This window comes from Aulonocara sp. 'chitande type north' Nkhata Bay, linkage group LG14 (genome assembly GCF_057382095.1).
Source record: "Aulonocara sp. 'chitande type north' Nkhata Bay isolate Kocher_YH1m ecotype deep benthic linkage group LG14, A_spYH_male_GT1.1, whole genome shotgun sequence".
Taxonomy (NCBI): Eukaryota; Metazoa; Chordata; class Actinopteri; order Cichliformes; family Cichlidae; genus Aulonocara; species Aulonocara sp. 'chitande type north' Nkhata Bay.
In genome coordinates this window covers 4,869,753-4,894,861 of record NC_141357.1, presented here as the reverse complement: position 1 = coordinate 4,894,861, position 25,109 = coordinate 4,869,753, and the positions used below count along the sequence as shown (strand labels likewise).

The 25,109-nt window shown below is 40.4% G+C and overlaps 1 protein-coding gene across 4 annotated transcripts in view; it reads left to right on the top strand.

Annotated features, from left to right (window-relative positions):
• Positions 1-25,109, top strand: part of nf1a (neurofibromin 1a) — a 136,712-nt gene that overhangs the window by 25,461 nt on the left and 86,142 nt on the right. For 2 of the 4 annotated variants that reach the window (XM_086260647.1, XM_086260644.1), the window contains exons 5-24: positions 6,221-6,327; positions 6,481-6,548; positions 6,640-6,715; positions 7,731-7,888; positions 7,981-8,154; positions 10,479-10,607; positions 10,724-10,798; positions 10,893-11,024; positions 11,241-11,378; positions 11,524-11,637; positions 12,406-12,485; positions 14,603-14,726; positions 14,883-15,129; positions 16,189-16,262; positions 16,401-16,484; positions 16,912-17,313; positions 19,496-19,635; positions 21,852-21,974; positions 22,515-22,598; positions 22,732-22,848. In XM_086260647.1, coding sequence (XP_086116773.1) covers positions 6,221-6,327; positions 6,481-6,548; positions 6,640-6,715; positions 7,731-7,888; positions 7,981-8,154; positions 10,479-10,607; positions 10,724-10,798; positions 10,893-11,024; positions 11,241-11,378; positions 11,524-11,637; positions 12,406-12,485; positions 14,603-14,726; positions 14,883-15,129; positions 16,189-16,262; positions 16,401-16,484; positions 16,912-17,313; positions 19,496-19,635; positions 21,852-21,974; positions 22,515-22,598; positions 22,732-22,848 — 2,646 coding nt within the window. The remainder of the gene's footprint in view (positions 1-6,220; positions 6,328-6,480; positions 6,549-6,639; positions 6,716-7,730; positions 7,889-7,980; positions 8,155-10,478; positions 10,608-10,723; positions 10,799-10,892; positions 11,025-11,240; positions 11,379-11,523; positions 11,638-12,405; positions 12,486-14,602; positions 14,727-14,882; positions 15,130-16,188; positions 16,263-16,400; positions 16,485-16,911; positions 17,314-19,495; positions 19,636-21,851; positions 21,975-22,514; positions 22,599-22,731; positions 22,849-25,109) is intronic. The other 2 variants (XM_086260646.1, XM_086260645.1) reach the window with 2 other exon arrangements.

The following is a 25,109-nucleotide window of genomic DNA, read 5'->3' as shown; positions in this document are numbered from 1 at the left end:
GAGATTCACAAGGTACAACACTCATGCTACAGCTGTAGGGGGCGATTGAAGAACTGAACTAAAAGATAAGATCATGGCGAAGCTTGAAACCTGGATCCTCTGTAGCCGGTTACCAAGACTACGTGAAGTACACTTGGAAGATTTAGTAGATGATGTAAATGAAGTACCAGGGACGGACACCTAGGGCTCCGATTACTAATGTGACCACTGTTAACTTCACCCTCCACATCTTCTCAAGCTCATCTCTGAGCCCTTGGCTCTTCTCTGACTTGACTCAACAAATACTTTAAACATACAGTGGGGCAAAAAAGTATTTAATCAGCCACCGATTGTGCAAGTTCCCCCACTTAAAATGATGACAGAGGTCAGTAATTTGCACCAGAGGTACACTTCAACTGTGAGAGACAGAATGTGAAAAAAAAATCCATGAATTCACATGGTAGGATTTGTAAAGAATTTATTCGTAAATCAGGGTGGAAAATAAGTATTTGGTCACCTCAAACATGGAAAATCTCCGGCTCTCACAGACCTGTAACGTCTTCTGTAAGAAGCTTTTCTGTCCCCCACTCGTTACCTGTATGAATGGCATCTGTTTGAACTCATCATCTGTATAAAAGACACCTGTCCACAGCCTCAAACAGTCAGACTCCAAACTCCGCCATGGCCAAGACCAAAGAGCTTTCGAAGGACACCAGGAAAAGTATTGTAGACCTGCACCAGACTGGGAAGAGTGAATCTACAATAGGCAAGCAGCTTGGTGTGAAAAAATCAACTGTGGGAGCAATCATCAGAAAATGGAAGACATACAAGACCACCGATAATCTCCCTCGATCTGGGGCTCCACGCAAGATCTCATCCCGTGGGGTCAAAATGATCATGAGAACGGTGAGCAAAGATCCCAGAACCACACGGGGGGACCTGGTGAATGACCTGCAGAGAGCTGGGACCAAAGTAACAAAGGTCACCATCAGTAACACACTACAACGGCAGGGAATCAAATCCCGCAGTGCCAGACGTGTTCCGCTGCTGAAGCCAGTGCATGTCCAGGCCCGTCTGAAGTTTGCCAGAGAGCACATGGATGATACAGCAGAGGATTGGGAGAATGTCATGTGGTCAGATGAAACCAAAGTAGAACTTTTTGGTATAAACTCAACTCGTCGTGTTTGGAGGAAGAAGAATACTGAGTTGCATCCCAAGAACACCATACCTACTGTGAAGCATGGGGGTGGAAACATCATGCTATGGGGCTGTTTTTCTGCCAAGGGGACAGGACGACTGATCCGTGTTAAGGACAGAATGAATGGGGCCATGTATCGTGGGATTTTGAGCCAAAACCTCCTTCCATCAGTGAGAACTTTGAAGATGAAACGAGGCTGGGTCTTCCAACATGACAATGATCCAAAACACACCGCCCGGGCAACAAAGGAGTGGCTCCGTAAGAAGCATTTGAAAGTCCTGGAGTGGCCTAGCCAGTCTCCAGACCTCAACCCCATAGAAAATCTGTGGCGGGAGTTGAAAGTCCGTGTTGCTCGGCGACAGCCCCAAAACATCACTGCTCTCGAGAAGATCTGCATGGAGGAATGGGCCAAAATACCAGCTACTGTGTGTGCAAACCTGGTAAAGACCTATAGTAAACGTTTGACCTCTGTTATTGCCAACAAAGGTTATGTTACAAAGTATTGAGTTGTATTTTTGTTATTGACCAAATACTTATTTTCCACCCTGATTTACGAATAAATTCTTTACAAATCCTACCATGTGGATTCATGGATTTTTTTTTCACATTCTGTCTCTCACAGTTGAAGTGTACCTGTGGTGCAAATTACTGACCTCTGTCATCATTTTAAGTGGGAGGTGGGGGAACTTGCACAATCGGTGGCTGACTAAATACTTTTTTGCCCCACTGTATAGCATGGGTCCAGAGAGGGACACATTGAGCACTTGTGGACATTGGTAAATGGCCTGCATTTGTATAGCGCTTTACTAGTCCCTAAGGACCCCAAAGCGCTTTACACAACCAGTCATCCACCCATTCACACACTGGTGATGGCACTGACAGAGGCGAGGCTGCCGGACACTGGCGCCACCGGCCCTCTGACCACCACCAGTAGGCAACGGGTGAAGTGTCTTGCCCAAGGACACAACGACTGAGACTGTCCGAGCCGGGGCTCGAACCGGCAACCTTCCGATTACAAGGCGAACTACTTTAAAATATAAAGCCTTTGAAACCAGATGATTCTTTTTAATGCACCCTGTATTATTATCCTTAGTAATCCCCTGACTTGGGGCTTCAGGCAATAAACGTGCCAACAATAAAGAATTTTTTGGGGAATCTTGTCCAGTAAGTCTCTAGGCTATATTTAGGTCCATTAATTATTTTTGCCTCTCTATTATTGCACAGTGGAAAACTATCAGTGTTTGGCCTCGCCAAAGCCCAAACCCCAAAGAAGAGCTTTGTAACATCCTTCAAAAAGCCTGTGGAACTATTCCTAAAGACTAAATAAATAAAGAAATAAATAACAAGAGAGTTCAGGCTGTTCTTGCTGTATTGAAGTACAAAGGTAGTCATACCAAATTTAGATTTTATCGTAAAACCGGACTTATCGTGCTTGTTGTTTTCAACATGTAGACATCCATTCGGGACTACAGAAAGTTATAGAACCTACAGTGCTATTTATTTTATTACAATAATTTTAGATTTTAAAACCACCTAGAGAATCCCACCAAGTATAAATCAAGCTTTCATCACACTGCTTGTGAAACTAAACCCACCCAGCAATCTAATTATTGAGTTCTTAGCTTTTGCATCTGAACTATATAAAATCATACCATTTGTTATTCATCCTTATCAGAGAGGTTTAATTAAAGGTAAATAAATCTAAGACAACAACAGGGGGAAAAAAAGCCACGCACTTCCTCCAGGGCCAAAAAAACATGAACATGGAAAAGAATTAACTTTGTTCTTTTCAACCTCAAATTTCCTTACTTATTCCATCTAGTGTATCATGTTTTGAGCACATGTACTCTTCATTGTACAATGAAATACAGAGCGGTGCCATCTTATGTCACCTGTCAAAAGCCACATGACCACGACACACAGTAATAATATGCAATCAGAACCATGTTTTATGAAAGACGGTCGATAAATAAATCATCTACAAGTAATATATATTGGCTTGGTATAAGCCAGAAAAATCAGTGCCTCCACAAACCAAGCAACAAACAGAAGGGTATGCAGAATGTTGCAGGGAGTATCTAACAGGAAAATATTTGATACAGTTGGTTACACAGATATCAAACCTACTCACTCAAAGAACACAATAAGTAATGCACTCAACCGCTAGGGCCTGTATGCACACTCACCACGCAAGACTCCATTGCTGTAGAAAAAGAATGTTGAAGCGCATTTAGAATTTTCTTGAACAACATTTAGACAAGCTTGTGAAATACTGAGAGAACATAGTGTGATCAGATGAGACCAAAATTCTCTCTGAGCTCTTCTGTCAGCCCTTGGTATTTCTCGAGCTATTTGTTTTCCTTTCCTCTAATGTCGCTATCTGTCGCTACAGCCGTCTTCTTCTGCTTGTCCACCACTACCATGTCCCGATGGTTAGCCGTCACCAGTTTGTCTGTCTGTATCTCTTAAGTCACACATGATCTTAGCTTGGTCATGCTCAGCCGCGCTAGGGGGAATGTCCCAGTTTGACTTGTGGACTACCAGGCCATACACAGATATTCCTGTATACTATACTGTACACAGATGTTCCTTTTTTATGGGCCAGGACTCGCGATGGAAGACGCCAGAAAGGAAGCAGTCAGATTAACCTCCAGCTGAAACTCTGCATCATTTATCCACGATATCCAGTAAATCCACGGTAGGGCTAGCCTTCTTTTGGGCCACTCCACTGAAATAAAATGCTGAATCGCCAGAAGTATGACCCAGACTGACTCTGGTGCAGTAAGTCAGACCAGCTGTTTAAACCTAGTTGGTCTCAGTGGCAGCTTATTTGGGTGTGAAATACAGTAAACGAATGAAAGCTTCAGGATACTTTGATTGAATGTGCTGGGCTCATTTCCTTGTTTTGCTCCATGGGGATTGGAGAACCTGAGGTAGAGTTTTGATTGTGCAACTTTTTTTAGTAACAAAGAATGAACTGAAGATCTAATATGGAATCCACTCTGGTTTTTTGTCTTCACTTTTGTGAGTGAACTCAAGCAACTCCTTATTACTGATGTTATGGACTCCTTGTGGAATGAATTTACTGGTTAATGGCATTTTGTATTGTTTTTGTGGGTGAGTGTTGAACATATTTCTTGGTGTATAGGAAATTGCATTGGGTTTGTTTTCATTCACTGTTTAGGGTGTTGTGTCTTAAATGTACAAACATCCTTTGTGTGGTTAGCATTTTAAACTGAATCCATTTTTTTTTTCTGGCTGGTACCTCAGAAAAAACTTACTCGTGAGTCTCCTTGGCTAAGCAAACTTACACTATATACAGACCTATTGGTATATGTTCTCAAGTCAAGATGTACTGGATTATAGTGCAGTGGAGGTCTGTGACTTTCATTATTTATTAAGATGATTTCTAAGTCAGTACACATAAGGGCATCATCTAAGTGTGTCTTGGTGTTTGGTTGGAACCAGATTGAAAGTTTAGTGAGTTGAAAGCTTTCTCTGCTGTGTCTTTTGTCTTTCTAATGGTTTAATGTAGTGCATGCATACTTTATTCAGAAAGTATTCAAAGCACTTGTTGCACATTCATGTCATGTTAAAAACTTTCTCCAAAATGGAATAAAGTCATTTTTCACCTCCCAATTTTACGCACAGTACTCCATGATAACAACGTGAAAAATGTTTGCTTGAAATTCTTGCACAAGTATTAAAAATAAAAAACAAAAATCTAACTTGTGCATAACTAATCACAGCCCTTGCCATGACATTCAAAATTGATCTCAGGTGCATCTTATTTCATCCTGTGGAGTCGACACACTACCATTTAGTGGCATAGGACCATGGCCTCAAATTTGGAGGTGCTAGATATCATTCCTACTGTTACAAACTTTGCTGTGAACCGCTCCAGTCCAAACTGGAGCACATGAAACCAACAGAACTACATCATCTGCAAAAAGCAAAGATTAAATTCTGAGGCCTTTTATCACCTGGCTATGGCTATCCCTCATATTCCCAAAACACCCCCCATAGGATACCCCGAAGGTTGCAGTTGAATGCTTTCTCCAACTCCACAAAACACATGTAGACTGGTTGCGTTCAATCTTCCACACCCCCTTGAATATCCTTGTGAGGATAAAGAGCTGATAGCGTTCCACCACCAGGACAGAAACCTCATTGTCCCTCCTGAATCCCAGGTTCAATAAATGGATGAACTCTCGTTTCCAGTACCCTGCCATAGGTCTGCCCAAAAGCTGAGGAGTGTTATCCCTCTATATTTGGAACACACACCCCCATCCCCATCTTAAAGATCGGACTGAATGCCTATCCAGGGGTGCAGCTGCAGAGGTGTGTCAGCCAAGACAACCGTGGCTTCGAGAAACTTGGGGTGAATCTCATCCACTCTAGAGGTCCTGCCACCAGAGAATTGTTCAACTACCTCAATAACCTTACCCCCAAGTCAATTGTCCGCCTCGTTCTTAACTCTGCTTCCTCTATGGAAGATGTGTCAGTGGGGTTGTGGAGGTCCTTGAACTATACTTTAGCCAAGATTCAGATTGGCAGGACCTCCGTCTTTGACTCTTCAGGGTCTGCTCTTGATGTTTCCTCCTGAGACTTGGGCCCGGCCACCAGGTCTCTCCTTCAAGCGCCCTCCTAAGACGTGGGTTCAGGGTGGGGGGCTGGTAACCTTATCCTGGGCAGGGTAAACTAGTCTGGATTTATCCGAGTCTTGATTTATTTCAAGACGTGGAGCATTTACAAATTATGGGATATGTGTCATGTATCACACATTTGCTGAATATAGTTGATAACTCATGAAATTTTTATAGTTCTTTTTTAATATGATTATTATATCAAATTGAGTTTTACTGGCATAGGGTCCATTCCTATAATATTATAGGGTTATGCTGTAGTATGAATAATGAATATTCAGTTATTTGGTCAGCAGAGAGTACCTCTGATGTCCAGATTAATGTTTTAAGCTCTCTTTTCTTTATGCCTTGTTGTTTGTAACTGCTGAACAGCAGAATTCACTCCTTGTCTTTTCAGGCTTCAAGAGCTGACCGTCTGCTCAGAGGATAACGTTGATGTTCATGACATAGAGCTCATGCAGTACATCAATGTGGACTGCTCTAAGCTGAAGAGGCTGTTACAAGGTTCGTTTCTAATGCACTTACAGGTTTACATTTGGGGCTATACTATTTGTAAACAGACTACGGAATTATTAGAAGAATAAAATTAGTTTTTTATTGAGAAATTATGAAATAGAGATGTTAAAGAAAAAATTCTGTTTGGCTTTCTTCTCTTAGAAACTGTAATGAAGTTCAGAGCTCTAAAGAAGCCTGCCCAGCTTGCAGTCATCAGCAGTTTAGAGAAGGTAATTTTTTCTCTTTGTAAAAGTGCAAAATAATTTTAAGCATGATATCAGTGAATAATGCAAATGTGACACGTCTTTTTCTTTTTTTCAGGCATTTTGGAACTGGGTGGAGTGTTACCCAGATGAGTTCACCATGCTGTACCAGCGACCACAGTCAGATATGGCAGGTATGAAAAGAGTTAAATATAATATTAATATATAAGATGATGGAGAAGAAATAATTACCCCCATATCTGGGAAGTTATTTTGTTAGAACGGTTGATATGATTGTGTATTATTACAACTGTTTTTAGTAATAGTAATAATGAAACACACATACAGACAATATCAAACAGCTATCTTGTAGCAGCTGAGCTGATTTAGTCTGTTAGAGAAAAAGCTTCCATGCCTGCTTAGTAAGTGGTACAGAGCGTGTGCAGTGGTACTGTATGCATTGGCAGTGTTTGAATATACTGATGGCACATTTGATGTACTGTAGAAATGGTCTATTCTCTCCAGCGATATATGTTTAAAATAATCAGTAAGAACAATAAAAGTTTTTGAATGGCATTCTACAAGTGACATCACTACTACTGCTGGTTCAGCTGATGGTTGAATGGAAACAGTAACAGCAGTAAAAGATGACAGGTCCCTTTGTAAGTAGTAGAAGTAGTTGAAGAGTAGTTCAATAGCCATCAAAAGATTCTTTTAATTTTCTAGATGTTTTTCTAATGTTCTACATCAGCGGTCCCCAACCCCCGGGCCTCGGACCGGTCCCGGTCCGTGAGTCGTTTGGTACCGGGCCGCGAGAGTTGAGGCTCAGGTGTGAAATGTATAGTTTTCAGGGTTTTTATCGGTTTTCAGCGTTATTTTGTTATCGTTTTTATCGTTAACTCGGTTTTCCTGGGTCTTTTCACGTGTGTTATGAATAAATTTTCTTTTTTTTCGGTACCGGTACTAGTTTTATTTTGTTGTAATTAATCATCGACACCTTAAAGGCCGGTCCATGAAAATATTGTCGGGCATAAACTGGTCCGTGGCGCAAAAAAGGTTGGAGACCGCTGCTCTAGAATATATAAGTAATGAAAAATATTGTCAGCTGTACATGTTTTATTTCAAATTTAACATACATGATAGTGGCTTAAAAAAAATTGACTGGCAATGTTCCTGGCATTAAATGTGTGTATTTATGTCTTTGTACAGAAGCTGCAGAGAAGTTGTTTGACCTGGTGGACAGTTTTGCAGAGAGTACCAAGAGGAAGGCAGCAGTGTGGCCACTGCAGATAATCCTCCTCATACTCTGTCCAGAGATTACACACACAATCTCCAAAGACACAGTGGAAGAAAGCAAGGCTAACAAGGTGTGACAGAAGAACACACAGAGATAAAACAGAGTTTGATTCCAGTCACATTTTAATTACACACACACTTTTCTGTCATTTTGTATCTGCAGAAACTTTTTCTGGACAGTTTACGGAAAGCTTTAGCAGGGCAAGGTGGAAGCAAACAGCTGATGGAGAGTGCTGCCATTGCCTGTGTCAAACTTTGTAAAGCCTCTACTTACATCAACTGGGAAGATCATTCCACCATTTTCCTCCTGGTCCAGTCCATTGTCATGGATCTCAAGGTCTGACCACTTTCTGAAAAGCATTCATCCTGTTTGTTCAATCTTAGGTTGTGTTAATACTGTTTATTATTACATAGCGAATAGTAATGAATCTTTACACATCAAAGATGAACGCACACATCGTGCCTACATACTGGACATAAGTTATCACTCAAATATGTTTCTAAATGGGTGTACATATTTTGGGAAAAATAGTTTGAGCATCGAAACCAAACTGATTTTCTGAGATTTATTGAAAGAAAGTTCAAAACTTTGCAAAAGGATCAATATACAGAATTTGTACCAGCATTGACCAAAAGGCAAAATTATAGCAGCTTCTTTATAGCCATTGTCTGGATACAGTCTTTGTCTATTCAGTGGTTGGGAGGGAAATTCTCACCATCATGTAGGCACCAGCTAGATAATGAAGTGTGTCATGCCCTTGAGCAAAGTTTACAGTCAGTTGTTTTCCTGTCTTCATTCACTCCTTCTTTGTACAATAAAGTTATAATTACATATCAATAGTACATAGTGGTTTGATGAGGTAAAGTACATATTTTCCATCACATTTCAGTCTATTTGGTTATTTTTAATCAGACATTCTCAGCGAAAAATATCAGTAATAATACAAAGGAAAACCCTCCAAAAATATCAGATTCGCGCGTAGAGTTTAAGCGATTATGTTTTGCCAAGTCATGAGACGAGTCGCATCTATTTGCTCTCATACAGCTTTGAGTCGATGTCTAGAAGAATTAGTTAATCTTTCCTGTTTCTAATAAATGTAATTTATCCACTCTGTATTTTTGTTGTGAGACTTTAACACTTCTAGCATCAAAAATAACATAAATATGTAAAATGACTTCACCTATCAAAATCTTAAATGGACAAAACCTTGATCTTAGAAAAAATGTGCAGAGCACCAGATTACTTCAAGTTTTAGTTCTTGCGATTGCCCTTCAAAGTATTTAACAAAGTTGATCCTCTTCCTAATATTTAACTTGTTTTAAACGTGTCACTTGTCTGAGCATCCATGTAAAAGTTCAAACTGCTTGCTGCTCAGGTTACTGGCGTATGCACAGTCTTATCTGTCTGATTTTAGAGTGTGATGAATCTTCAGATTTCTTTGCTGCTCAGTGGACAGCAGGCACAGCGCCTCGTCTCCTCGCCTCATGTCGAGCGTACTGAGTTCTCACTGTAACTCCCTCCAAGCTGAATAACGGACACATGGCATTCTTGATTTCTTCTGGCATTTAGTGGACACAGGTGCCACCAATGATGCGTTGAGAACTGTACAAAACAACATTTTCATAGAGAATAAACAATAAAGCATGTTATTCAACATGAAAAAATTCACAATTTGACCTTTTACAGTTCTTAATTTAACCTTTACAAAATGTCAACACATTCTGTATTGCACATGACTAACATAAACTCGACAGATCTGTCACAAATAAACATCTTGTTTTCATACCAACACATAGAATACAAATTGCATACCCCGACTGCTGCTGACGGCAGCCACAAAAAAAGGCTTATGTAGGCATAGATGTACTACCTGCAGTTTTTATACCAGTTCATCAGAAGCAGGAATAACAGCAGTTTGTTTGAGTCTCCACTCACATGCATACAGCGGTGGATCTGAGTCACATTTAACCATCTGCAACATTCTGTTCACTGGTGTTTTATTTTATGTTCCCCTGACATGATGACACTCGGTTAGTTTACATGTCAAATCTTAACCCTGCAAGTTGACAGGACAGCATGATAACAGAAATGCATGTTTGAAAGATCCAAATAAAAGATCATCGCCTTCATATTGCAAGCATTTTACACTTGTATTAACCACCAAGTTTATTGACGGATCACTGATTGGTGGCACTGAAACGGATGAACTCGGTATTTGTTAGTAAGCGTGTTTCACACTGATGAACTATATGACTATGATTACGAGTGTAAGCTGGTCTTCATTGGCTGTCTGTGTGTGTGTGTTAGTAGGCAGGTTAATGCATTGTGTGTGTGTCTTATTTTCATCTCTGTTGCGATGCTGAGGACAGTTCCCCTTCTCAGCCTTTGCTCCAAGTCAGTTGGCTTTTACTGTTTTTCAGGACAATCCTTAAACAATCATTATGCAGATCGGACTTTAAAGAACATCCAAAGGCTTTGAAAGATATTACTTCGTTCATTATTATTACATATGTTATACATATTATACGTTTTGTATATAACAGTATTTGTAACTGCTGTAACTGGTCCCTTTATTATATTTATCTATAAGGACGTTGTGATGAAGTTTGTCTTTGTAGAAATGTGCTTGTGAATGACATCAAGTGACTGTGTTTCATCAGGCTCTGCTGTTCAACCCAGCCAAACCCTTCTGGAGGGGAACGGGCAGTCAGAATGCTGATGTGGAGCTCATGATGGATTGCTTTGTGTCCTGTTTCCGCATTAACCCTCACAACAACCAGCACTTTAAGGTAGACAGGAAAAAAGTGATATTCATTTTCTTGTATGGCATGTTAACCTTTGTTTGAAGGTGCATGACATGAGAAGTTTCCTGTAAATCTCGGGGTGCTTCCTCTTTGTCTTATAGGTCTGCCTGGCCTCGTCATCCCCTTCCACCTTTCACTTTGTCCTGGTCAACTCGTTACATAGAATAATCAACAATGTAAGTTTGCATAGGCTCATACATCAGTGGTCCTGCAACAGTTTGAAGTGTTCTGTGACTTACTTGTCATCTCTTGTCCTGTGTTTTATTTCAGTCCCACCTGGACTGGTGGCCTAAGATTGATGCAGTATACTGCCACTCTGGAGAGCTTCGCTTCATGTTCTCAGACACCCTCAACCGTGTAACCCAAGGCACTGGCACACATGCCCCCCTACGCATGACTCCGGTGAGAAGGCATAAGGATATTGTAAACTGTTTTACTTATTTAAACAAACTTGTCTGAAGGTCAGAGAAAGCATGCCTCAACTAAACATGGCAAAAGACAAACTGTACTATTACAATAAAGAGTCAACTCTGCAATATAATTATACATGTATATAATTACACTTGGCTACTAGTTACTGCTATATTGTCTTTTCTCTCTCTCTGCTGCCTGCTACAGAGTCTAACATTTATTGGAAAGAAAACCACCAGCCTTAAGTTCAAAGAGAAAGCCACAGATTTGGACACTCGAAGTTACAAGTGCCTCCTCCTTGCTCTGGTTAAACTCATCCATGCCGACCCCAAACTCATGTTGCATGTGAGTCCCTCTACATTTATGTTGGACTGTCTTATCAGCTAGAAACAACTGATATTTTTCTTTGTTTAAACTGGTACAAAAATATCTTTCGACTTCAATATTTTGCAAGTATGCTCATATTTTTGTTTGTGTCGTTGTGTATCAGAATCCAGTGAAACAAGCTCCAGAGATGCAGAGCAGCACAGCAGAGCTCATCACTGGCCTTGTGCAGCTGGTGCCGCTAACCAACAGTACCCAGCTCTCACAAGAAGCCATGGAGGTCAGAGTCCAATGCTCAATGCTCGGTGCACTTCCTACAGATATTTAAAATGAAAAGCAGGAATAAAAGGGAAAAAACTCCTTTCAGTTTTAAACATGTGAATGTTCACATGACTAATAACATCCAGCTATTAGCCAGTCGGTAGGCTGAGCAGGACTTTGCTATCCCTAATACCATTCGGCTCTCTCTCTCTAAAGTCTGTTGTCTTGCTGTTAGACAGACACCAACTTCATAGTTGTTGACTGTAGTTGGCCGTGGTGCTCTTGTTCTGCTGCGGGGATTTGCTGAGCTGCAGAACAAGGACTCCAACTACAACTCCATTCAAAGATTGTAGAGGTGGAATCCATCTGTGGGAGCAAGAATTCACTAGAGACAACTGATTATTGCTGTTGTCTCCTATTTCAATTTAAGAAAGTGTTTTATATGTTCTGTGGAAAACACAAACAAATAAAACAGGAAAAAACAATGAAAGAGCTAGTTGAACTTATATGATCACACAGCTCAAGCTATTTATTCAGCTTAAGGCTAAAGAACAATTTCAAAAATACTTTTTTCTGAAAGTTCTGACCCAAAGTGATGATATCTCTTGAGGTTTGTCTCAAATTTTACACAGTCTCACGGTCTCTGGAATTGTGGTAAATTTCTTATGCAAGTTATTATAATAGAGATAGGAACTGATCTTTTTATTTTTGATTGTTAATCTTTACCTCTTCCTGGTTCTTTCTCTTAAGTCTAAAATCTCCTTCCTCTTGCTCTTTTGATTTCCAGGCTTTGTTAGTTCTGCACCAACCAGAGAACATAGAGCTGTGGAATCCTGATGCCCCCATAGAGACATTTTGGGACATTAGGTACAACAGTCTTATCTTTCATGAAGAAGCTAGAGATCTTAAATTTGATCATTCCCATCAAGACTCAGCAATGTCCCAAAGGGTTGTGACTCATTTTCTTGCCTTTTAGTGAATTTGTTTTTATTTCATAACACAAACAATATTACATCCATCCGCTGAATATGTTTTAGAAGATATTTTGACATTGAAGCCAGGAACTTCTTGGACATTATTATGTCTAGTCTATGCTGGGGCATAGAGTATAAAACAAAGTAGAGTCCCAATAAAAAGTTTGAGACCACTTGAAAAATTGCAAAAAAAAATCATATTTTGCATGGTTGAATGATAAAAAGGTTCCAAGTCGAACTTGAACATGCAACAAGAGGAAATGGGAGTGAGACAAAACATTTTTTTGAGCGTGCAAAGCTTAAACTGAAACAGCTGATCAAAGGTTTTGCAAAAATGTGGATTCATTGTCATCTTCTGTCCAGTAGTCACACTGTCATGAGGTTCTGATGGCAAAGGCAAAGAAGCTTTCCCTTTTTGAACGTGGTCGGGTTGTTGAACTGCATAAGCAGGGTCTCTCGCAACACACCATCGCTGCTGAGGTGGGACGCAGCAAAACAGTAATTTAGGATTTCTTAAATGAATCCTGATGGTTATGGAACAAAAAAGTCAAGTGGAAGACCCCCAAAAATTTCACCAGCACTGAGCGAGAGGGTCTGTCAAGACACTGGATGATCCTCAACCCAAATTAAGGCTGTTACTGGTGCTGAAGGCAGCCCCACAATCAGCAGATGGCATCTAAGACTGAAGGGCTTCAAAAACAAAAAACGTCTCCTTAAACGCCACAGAACTGACCTGTTGGACTTTGCAAGAGAGCACCAAACATGGGACATTGGAAGGTGGAAGAAAGTTTTATTCTCTGATGTGAAAATTTTTTTACTTCGATGGTCCTGATTGTTTCCAATGTTACTGGCATGACAAGCAGATCCCACCTGAGCTGCTTTCTACCCACCACAGTGGAGGGGGCAGCACAAGAGGTACAGGGTCGTCAAACGGCCGCTGGCTATGTCCAGATGTTGCAGAGAACATCCCTCATGACTGAGGGCCCAGGTCTGTGTGGTAACAACTACAGTACACAATGCCCACAGGACAAGGGACTTCTTCCAGGACAATACCATCACTCTTTTGGACCATCCTGCATGTTCCCCCAATCTACAATGCAACTGAGAACCTTTGGGGATAGCTGGCAAGGGAAGCTTACAAAAATGGACAACAGTTCCAGACAGTAGATTCCCTTCGTGCACCCGTCTTCACCACTTGGAGAAATGTTCCCACCTACCTCATGTAAATGTTTGCATCAAGGATTCCTGCAACAAAATTTGCAGTGATCAACAATAACGGTGGAGCTATTCATTACCGAGTTCATGTTTGGAATTTTGATTTCTGATTTGGGGGGTCTACAGGGTTTTTTTAGAGGTGTGGTCCTAAACCTTTCATCAGCTTGTAAAACGGCCTGTTTCAGTTGAAGTCTTGTTTGCAATAAATTGCATGCTCCAAAAAATGCTTTGTCTCACTCCCATTTCTTCTTGTTGGATTTTGAAGCTCTACTTGGAATCTTGTTCAGATCCAACCATGCAACAAATGATTTTTTTGCTATTTTTCAAGTGGTCTAAAACTTTTGATTGGGACTCTATAGCCCCTTTTAATCTTTTTAGAACTGGTGAATTAAGTCAGGACAGCTTAAATGAAAATATTACAGGTAATGAGATATGATGATGATCCGTCACAGTATGACCCTAAATGCATTGAGTTGCTTTCATGTGATTGGATGATTAGATATTTGTGCTAATAAGCAGTTCAGCAGGTATAACTAATAAATTGAGTGTACACAAGTAGGTTGGACTCAGTATGTTCGTTGGAACTTTTCCTCAAAAATGACCATTTAGTACTTATTTATATATGAAGTCGACAGTTTCAGATACTGTTAATGGAATTAATGGAAAATAATGGAAAGATGTGCATTTCTGAAAGGTGCTTTTATGTTGTTATAGTGTAAAAAAAGCAGCACATACTCAGTTGATGTTATAAACATTGAAATTTACAGGACCGCTTGTTTATGTTCTTCTTTTCAGTTCACAGGTGCTCTTCCTAATTTGCCGCAAACTCATCGGTCAGCTAATTGTTAATGGGACAGAGGTTCTGAAATGGCTGAGGGAGATTCTCATCTGCAGGAACAAGTTTTTGCTCAAAAACAAGGTGCAGCCCCATTTATTTACGCACATTACTCTGGTGTATGCCCCAGTGATCAGTCTAGTCCTTGCGAGATGTGTTTCATTGGCTTAGAACCAGGAAGGGTGATGATGTGATGTCCCACAAGGTGGGTATAATCAGGATGTTACTTGCTATTTTCAGGAGTGTGCCACCATGGGTGGTGGCATCCCCATCTGTCGGCAGGCACAGACAAAGCTAGAGGTGTGCCTCTACATGTTCTTGTGGAGCCCAGACACCGAAGCTGTTCTGGTGGCCATGTCTTGTTTTCGCCACCTGTGTGAGGAAGCTGATATCCGCAGTGCTGCTGACGAGGTGCCCGTTCAGACAATCCTGCCCAACTATATGACTTTCAGTGAACTGGCATCTGTCAGCAACATGATGGGAACGGGTAAGTATGTTGCCTGTACCTTAGCTAGAAGTAATCCTCCAGTTTGGCTTCATGCCATCTAATGAATCTTTTCACATGAATAAATTGTAAATGATTTTGCTTTGATGCACAAAACAAACAAAAAAATAAACGGAAAACACATTTTGATGCATGCTCAATCAAGCAAAATACAAAGTGTGTCCTCAGCAGCCAGTGTGTGTCAGACAATTCACTCAAGCCGAGAAAAGCATCCAAATAGGATTCACATAAATATTAAACCAAAAAGTTTCATATTTAGAATCATCATTTGATTTTGAGTTCAGTTCTTATGTAATTTGGCATACCTTTTTAGACCTACCACTTCATCTATCCTCCACTTGTTCAGTTTCTTTACATTTTTGTAAGAACAATCTGCACACATTCTAATTTTTAATCTCTGTGAGAATCACCTTTGTGATGTGAAAATTCAGTTTTTGTAGTTAGCAAACTGTGTTATCTTTGCTATTTTTAAATAAAGAACAAATTTTATGACAGGCTGCAAGTAGTAAAGTGCCTAAAGATAATAGAAAAATGTTTTTGGCTAAGTTGTCTGCTGAGTTATGTGGCTTTTTTTCATCCTTGGTTGTTCTATGCGTCAGTGTTATATGGCTTAACAAACAAAAAGAAAACAAACAACAAAAGAAAAACATTCCAGTGAAAACACTCAGATATAAGTGGACTGAAATCAGCAAAAAAAGCAGTCAGTGTCTAAAGAAAGTCATTGAAAGACCTTACAAAATCCTGGAGAACTATTGCTGAGGACCACTCAAAAGAACCCTCTTATTTCTTGGAAGTAAAATATCAAGAAATGAAATTGATGCAAGACTCTTGCACAGTACTGTATCGCAATATGACATCATTTATCAAAAACTAAGCCAAAATGCAAAAGCAGGGTCTAAACAATAGGCACACACTGTGATTTAGTAGTTTTTTAGATCCTGCTTTACTAGGAATATCTAGATGTCATTGTTTTCTGTTTATATTGTCTGTAGATCCCAAAATAGAAGTCTTTAAATGAAGGCTTTGTTCTTAATTCCATAGGCCGCTCCACCTTGCAGAAGAGGGTGATGGCTTTGTTGAGGAGGATAGAGCATCCTACGCCAGGAAATATTGAAGTAACATTCAATTTACATTCATTTTCAGGGCTACTGATGTGCTTTTTGTTATTTTTGTAATCACCCTTCCCTGGTGACTTCTTGGTTGATTTATACAATATCTTCAGATCTCAAATTTACAATTTGTTAATGTTGTAGGCTTGGGAGGACACATACGCTAAATGGGACCAGGCCACCAAACAGATTCTCAACTTTCCCAAAAACAAGGCAGATGATGGACAGGTAAGGTATAGGGAAATGTGAAGTTACCGTCTCTATGTATCACATCTTTGCTGGGAGTACCAGACTTAGTTTTACCTGAAAGCACAAAATACTAAGATAAAATATAAGAGCACTGCTAGTGAGGCAGTAGCAGAGGACACCAGTTTTTAGCAGGTATGGATTATTTACCAGCTCTGAATTCTACCTGATTGCAAGTCCACTATTGTGTTATATTCAGTCATCTTTAGAAGCTTATTTATTTTGGAAACTGAATTATAATCCTAAACATTACAATCATTAAAACAGTCTCAAAGAATTCTGATTTGGTGACCTGTTTGTTGCTGTTGATGTGAATTTTTGTTTTGAGACAATGCAATATGAACAGAGATATTACTGAATGCAGACTTGTAACAAATAGCTTACCTGGTGTTGTGCCACTGGGCCTCAGTGTCTTTGTATCCCCCTGCAGCAGGAGTGGATCAACATGACAGGATTTCTGTGTGCTCTGGGCGGTGTGTGCCTCCAGCAGCGCAGCACCCCAGGCCCACCCACATACAGTCCACCTATGGGTTCCATGACCGAGCGTAAACACTCCATGATCTCTATGGGCCCTTGTGAGGTGTCCAACCTCATGACCTCCTCTTGCTCTTCGGCCTCGAGTGAGACACCTGTGAGCCGCTTCCTGGACCGGCTGCTGGCTCTGCTGGTTTGTGGCCACGACAGGGTGGGCCTCCATGTTCGCACCAATGTTAAGGATCTCCTTGGATTGGAGCTCAGTCCAGCTCTGTATCCCATGCTGTTCAACAAGCTCAAGAACAGCATTGGCAAGTTCTTTGACACTCAGGGTCCGGTGAGTTCGTATTAAAGAGAAATAAATGTTAAAAATTAGCCATTTTCTTAGGAAGTAAAAATGTGTCAAATAGTGGAGAAAAATTAGAAATGTGGTTGTGTAATAGGCCCTTGTTTTAATAGCAGTCGTTTTTTTAATTGAGCTTTAGAAAGCCTCCTGTATAACCTCATCCAATTTTCAAAAATCTTTATGCCATCCAGTGACACGAGGACGTAGCATAATTTGTTATTCAGGACCTTCTTTTTCAATTTTAGGACAGAAGCAGTAAAAGCCTATGAAATCACCTCAGTACACATAAACTGTATTGTTGGAAAATTGTGGATAAAGTTTTAAAAGTAAAAACAACTACAGATACAGCCACTTAAAACTGCCGCCTCATCAGTGACAGCACCACGTTGGAATCCTGACCGATTGCTGGCTAATGTTGAGCCTTGTTATTAAATATGTATATTAATATGTTTGCAGCCAAAAAATTACAGGTTGTGCACGAACAGGTCAGACAGAAAGTGATGCTTGCATTCTGTGATTATTGCTGACTTGTGTTTCTGAACATGACAGCGTAAAATTATTATTGTAGGGTCTTGTATGTTTTGTTATATAAACTACAAAATCGAAACTTAAACTAATTCAGATTGTGCAACAATATGTATGTGTGTGTTTCAGCCAGAAATATGTGGATGATTAATAAAACACTGCTGTAGGAGTGAACCACAAAGCTCTGGCACTGTGCGTAAAACCATTGGTAATTCTCACCATTTACACTTTCCAAATAAATTACGTCATAGCGGTAACGATCACAGTCCTGCCTGCTTACTCAAGGTGTCTGCCACTAATCTTAGTAAATCGCCTTTGTGATTTGCAATATAATACTCTGGTTCAAAAATTTTGCGCTGTGAAAGGGACACTCCAAGTCCAACGACTGATACATGTCCTGCAAAGTATCCAACCTGTAGTATTTATGCAGGTCTGGATCTTTGAGAAAGCTTGTGTGCAAGAATACTATTATTATTTAGTTATAGGTGGAAAATCTGCATGTGCTAACAGGTCGCAAAGAATCGCGTTATTAGCGTTCAACCTGGTCTTAATGAGCGACTATACAAATGTAAGAATTAGAAGAAATTTAAAGAATAAATCAAAGTATTTAGTTTCAACCTTACACGGAAAAGTGAAGAATGTACTCATATTTCAAACAGAGGTCTGAAGAAGTATCAGCCCAGCAAACAATAGGCTGGGATCTTTGAGGAAGCTTGTGTGCAAGAATATTATTTTTTGTATTCAATTTTCCTTTAAATTGTAACTATTTTATTAGATTAGCTTGAATTGGATGAATGAAAAACTGTTAACTGAAAATAGTTTGGGGGATTTGTAGTATGAAATGTCTGAATGCTGAAAATGAAGTTTTATCAATTTCTTTTAGATTTTAATCGGTGAAGAGGTTTACAGCAAAAGCTATCAAAAGAATGTAAAATTCCATTAAATTCAGTTTTATAGCATGAAATCAAAACACTTGCCTTAATGCGCTTTATATTATAACATAAAGGCCCTACAATAATACTGAGAAAATCATCTATGACTAACTATCCAAAGTGTGTGGGTTTTTTATTTTTTCTTTCCCCTAACAAAGCGACATCCCTTGGTGCCACTATGCAATTGAGTGAAAGGGACGTGTTTATAGTGGAAAGTATACGCCCCAAGGACGAAAGGGAGACTCTCAGCGACTGACTTTCAGCTGACAGTTGACTGTCGGCTCATCTCTGGCTGAAAGCAGCAGTTTTGAGTGGCTGTATCTGTAATTTGCAGAAAAATGTTCTTTATCAGTCTTAAATGGATTAATATTACTTTTTAATTATATATATTCATAATATTTAAAAGAATCATCATTACCTTGCTTGAGGAGAGTTTAACATGGTTAACTGTCAATAACGCTGGAGTTTTGGTTAAATGGCTGGTTTTGGCCCAAAAAATCCCCAAATTTTCTTCTGGCAAGGACTCAAAAACAAATCTGGATTAAATTGTCAGATTTTTCTTAAACAATTCTTTGTTTTGGTTCATCACACTGCAGCTTTGATAAAATTCAGTCCTTTATCAAAAGTCACCAAGTGTGTTTGTTGTTTTGTTTCTTTAACACTGTGTACAGTAACAATGTTACTGACATTTACGTTGTGGCTTTCCGTTTTTTCAGGTTCCCATCAACGACACTAACACACAGTTTGTGGAGCAGACCATAGCCATCATGAAGAACCTGTTAGATAACCACTCAGAGGGCAGCTCTGAACACCTGGGACAAGCCAGCATTGAGACCATGATGCTCAACCTAGTAAGGTAATCACAGCAAAATATGAAATTAAAACATTGTGCGGTGATGGAAATTACAAAGCATAAAACACCACAACAAACTAAATCTAAATTGATGTTCTTTTTGGCATTAAAAATGTGAAAATAAATGTCATAACATCTGGACATAGTTGTTCCTTTTAGCAGAATAACTTCTAGTAGAGTTTCTTCATCATTTAGCAGAATGGTCCAGCCTTCTCTCATGGATCATTCCATCTCACAGTGGCATGTAGAACATTTTCTGCTTAACCATCTCCACTTTGCATTAAAAGAGTATGGTCAAAAGTTTGAACATATTTAGTAGAGGTGGGAATCACCAGACACCCCACGATACGATATGATCACAATACTTAACTCGCGATGTGATATATTCTGATTTATCACATTTTTTCTACTGCAGATTCTGCCCATAAAGGTAAACTTTATCAATATTCATTTTATCTAATAACAAAGTCCTCAGGCTTCTTCAGTCTCCAGTAACTGAACAAGTCACTTGCATGAGTGATGAAACGTTTCTCTCACTGAAAACGCCATGTCCAGATGAACACAATCAACTTTTGCAGACTGTATGTTTGATTAAATTATAAATTCTTTAATATTTTGTGTACCTGTCCAGGACCTGCAGATGAGAATTAAATACTAGCAAAATCTAGGATAAGGCACCTTTTTACCTCATAAACTAAATGGGTGAATGTGGTTTACAGGTACAGCCACTCATGTTTGCTGCTAACAGCCATATGTCAACCGGTTGTCAGCTGATCGGAGTACCCCCCTCCTTCTCCTGGGACATATCTACTTTCCACTATAAACACACCCCTTTGACTTGAATTATTACCTGTAAAAGATTTTATGAGAAATCTTGTAGTCACCGAAACTATTCCCATATTGGGGGGTTGCTGCTTGCCTGTAGAAGGAAGGCTTTTATTTCACGATCATTAATAAGTGATGATTGTTTCAATGAAATACAGATAAAGCACGGCAGCTGAACAACAAGCATTAAAATGTAAAAAGCTTAACTCCCTTATTTTAATGTCATAAAATTCAGGAAAATTCAAAGAAGAAGATTGTTTGTATCACAGTGTTCTGTCAGTACTTTCTGTCAGTGATTTCTGCAGGACTACTATGTGCGTCTGTTAAAATCACAGTTGGACATAGAGAGGATATTTGGGCTGGGGTTTGGAATTCATTGGCCTTTGGTGGGAGGGGTCAGAGAGCTGTTTGAATAATCGCCTAATGTGTTACAAGTAGTGATTTATCAGAGATGTACAGAGCAGAAGGGTTTAAAACAAAAAACGCAGTTACACCAGCCAATTTACTGCATTTTAAAATTATGCAATCCATACATTATTAGTAAAACTACTATTTTGTGCCCCTCTCCTACAGAATCTTTTTACTGACCCTATTAATCACCCCAATTGTTTAGAACAAAGTGCCACAAATTTCTGGCAGAAAAACGCAGGCACATACACACATTTTGAGTGCTCTATGGCAGCTTGTTTAAATTGCATTAATTGCTGGGTGTTGCACAATCCAGCAAGTGCTTAATTCACATTTCAGTTTTGATTTTGACCATAGACAGCAAGCATCACTGTCTGTCTTCTGTCTTGCGTGTTTGGTATGCACAACCTCTTTTTTATTTGGTGCAAGCAAACATTTATGTTGGTATTTTATAGAAAGGCTTAAAGTAATGGTTCTGTTATAAGTATTTAAAAGGTAAATGAATGCACACTCCTCCCCCTGCTGGATATGCAAGACATTACAACTGGTTTTCCTAAATGCCACTTATGGGTGTTCCTACTCATGGTTGCATGGTCCATGTCACAGGCAAGATATATCATTACTGCTAAGAATCGGCTAAGCATCCATCATCGTCCTGTTAGGGACCAGGTGGCCATTTTAAGTGGCTGTATATACTGTGAGGGGCGAGTAAGACTAGAAGGAAAAACTATATAAATCCAGTACATTTAACCCTTTTAGGGTTTTCCATCAGAGTATGTCGACTTTATCAATAGGCGCTGTTTTAAACAGGATCAAATGTTTGCTTATCCAAATGTGTTTAAAAAGTGAATAATGTCAGTGAGAGAGATTTTGTTTTTTCAAAGTGAATGGAATTATGATTTTATTTGTCTCTGAAGCTTTTGGAAACTGTAATGAAAATCACAGAATATGCTCTGAGCTACACAGAACTGTGCTCTATCCCTTAGGTATGTGCGTATTTTGGGTAATGTAGTCCATGCGATCCAGATCAAAACCAAGCTGTGCCAGCTGGTCGAGGTGATGATGGAGAGACGAGATGACCTGTCCTTCTGCCAGGAGATGAAGTTCAGGTCAGTAGAACCAGCTACCAGTTAGGACACTGTTTGCTTGCACATCACTGAGGAAAAACACATCTTCTACTTTTTATACCAGCTGCTTGCACTTACTGACTTAATGCATTTTAACTGAAGAACACATCCTATTCACTTAGATTTTCTTCTTCCACTTATTCGATTCAGAGTTGGATGGGGGGGGTTGAAGCTTTTCCCAGCTGTCACAGGGCAAAAGGCAGGGTACACTCTGGACAGGTCCCCAGGTATCACTGAGAGACAGACGACCATTGACGCTTACTTTGACACGTTTGGCCAATTTAGACTCGCAAATTAACATAACCCTTTGAATATCTTCTGACTGTTTGGGGAAGCTAGACTACCCGAGAGAAGATGCAGACTTCACACAGAAAGGTCCCAGGTGGCCAATGGGTTTGAAACAAGCACCGTCCATCATCAAGCTGCGACGCAATAGTGCAGCCCGCTGCCCCTCCGCTTGTTATTTAGAAATGTATTGCCCCTTTGGACATAATGGAATTTTTCACTCATGGTGTTTTGTAGGAACAAGATGGTGGAATATCTGACAGACTGGGTAATGGGAACCTCCAACCAAGCTGCTGATGATGACATCAAGTGCCTGACAAGGTGCATCTCTGTTAAATATATGCTATAAAACCATTGTATTGTCAGGAAATGATGAACTCCCTTCTCATTGTTTTCATATTTGTCTGTGTGTCTGTTTGTGTGCATGCATGCATGTGTAATGTGCGATGCTAAGGGACCTGGACCAAGCCAGTATGGAGGCTGTAGTATCACTGTTAGCTGGTCTTCCTTTGCAGCCAGAGGAGGGAGATGGAGTAGAGCTGATGGAGGCCAAATCTCAGCTCTTCTTGAAGTAAGAACACATCAACATTTTACCTTTTCTGTGGCATAAAAGACAGTACTTGATCATTAATTCATCTCAACAGTAGCTCACAATCATCAGAAATTTTATGTTTGAATGCTGATGCTCTCACAGCCACAAGTACTATGTACAGCCTCGCTCTGCAATAAGTGCAATGCATCATGGCCAAAGACAGAGGAAGAGGAAATTGATTAGGGGCAATGTTTAAGGATGTGAGATGGTGTTTTAGAGATGAAGAGAGTGTCAGACAGGATCATGTATGTGAGGCTGGACACTCAGGGGAAGGAGAAAAGGACTTGTATCAGTTGGCTAGCCAAAGAGATTGAGCGGGAAAGGACGTACACCCTGTTATGCTGGGCAGACACTGTGCGATTTTTGGCCCATTTTGAGCCGATTTTTGAGTCGTGCGACCGTTTTGGCGATTGGCCCGATTTTGGCCTTCATCGTGCATCGTGTAGTATACGTGGGGTAACGAGAAGCTATTAACACCTCACGACCAGCTCCCGATCATCAATCGCTTGGTCGTGAGGGTGTCACCGCAGTTTCTCACACTGCGCACGCGCAAACACAAATGTCAGGGAAAAAGACGGAGCAGTACGGCAGTGCAGCGTGTGATCTGGACACAAGCGATGGAGGCACAACTTGTAGAACTTTGGAAAGCTCGTCCGAGCCTTTTCGATGTGGCCTCACAAAATGATCACGACCACAACAACCGTGAAAATAGTTGGATCTACACTGCTGCTCAATCACAGCTGCCTGATCAATGTTTTTCATTAGCAATTTAGCAAAGTTGATGGTGGTGGTGTGTCTGTGTGAGTGAAAGCCAGAGGGAGAGCAAGCGACATTATTTCTGTTATAACCTTCGTTTTATGGACGCACAGTGTGAGCACTCAGGTCGCATCAGAGCATCAGGCCGTGTGAGACCCTGCATCGTTCGCAGGTCATCGCACAGTGTCTGCCCAGCATTAAGGTGATTAGAGATTGAGATGGAAACGTACTAACAAATGAAGAGAGTGCGCTGAGAAAGTGAGAGATATAATTTATGAATGGAAAAATGAGACCGATCAGTAGGGCTGGGCCATATCATACCATTTTTTGGTAGAGCATGCAAGTGGGCCGTCGTTATTACTAAACCGATTTTATTTGGAACACGGCGCTCAAAAATCTGTCAAAAAATGTTTTAGTACGACTTTGCTAAGCTACGAAGCCGCACCGCTTCATGGATTGTCGGAGCGTTACGGCTACCGTAGTCAGGAGCCTCGCGGAGTGATACGTATTGTGCTTCAACAGAATATTACCGTATTGTGTGTGTATAACCTCTTTTTAAGTCTGAGCAAAGCTGCTTAGAGAGACTGGGATCAGAGGACAGGCGCAACGGCAGGCTAATGGAGAACTAGCTAACACTGCTGAGAGGACCAGTCACTGGCTATGGTTAAAAAGGGCTGACATCACTTGGGCAGCTAAGGCAGTCAGCTAACCACGATACACATGCCCACGATTGATCGACCCGTGATGGGCCTGCCTCAACAGGGGTCGTCAAAAGGGTAAAACTTAACATTAGAGGTTTTGCTGGTTGACTGATAAGGCTGTCTTAGGGCCTCCTGGGGATTATGCAGTTAACATCATTGTTACGTCCCCACGATGAAGGTCTAGGGGTGTGTGGGGGGACTGGTAACATATGGGTCCGGAACAGAATGAAAGGAGAACAGACAGAGGTGTCTAGTAAATAAAATAGTTTTTATTATAGATGAGCTTAACATAAAGAGCCGACAACGCCATTTTACCAATAACACTTGGAAAAAGAAAAAGGTCGCAACAACAAAGAACAGAACAACCAAACAAAAAACTCCACAGCATGAGGAGGCACTTCCAGGGGCCCACAAGCCCACACGACTCACATGTAGCAGCTACACTGCTTCCACAACTCCCCACTATAGGATCTCTCCCGACACCTTCGACACACAATGTGGGAACACCAGAGGAAAAACCACCCTCCTACATCCAGTTCATCCCCAGCTTATATGACCTCAGAGAGGTGATTGCTGACTGGGCCCAGGTGGTAAATGAGGCTAATGAGTAGGGCTGGGTATCGTCACTGATTTCTAGAATCGATTCAATTCCGATTCACAAGGTCCCGAATCGATTCGATCCACGATTCGATTTAATTCGATTCGATTCGATTTAAATCTGGGAAATTTTGACAGTCAGAAATAATTCAGATCAGTACATTTACATATTTTTGTATCAATAAA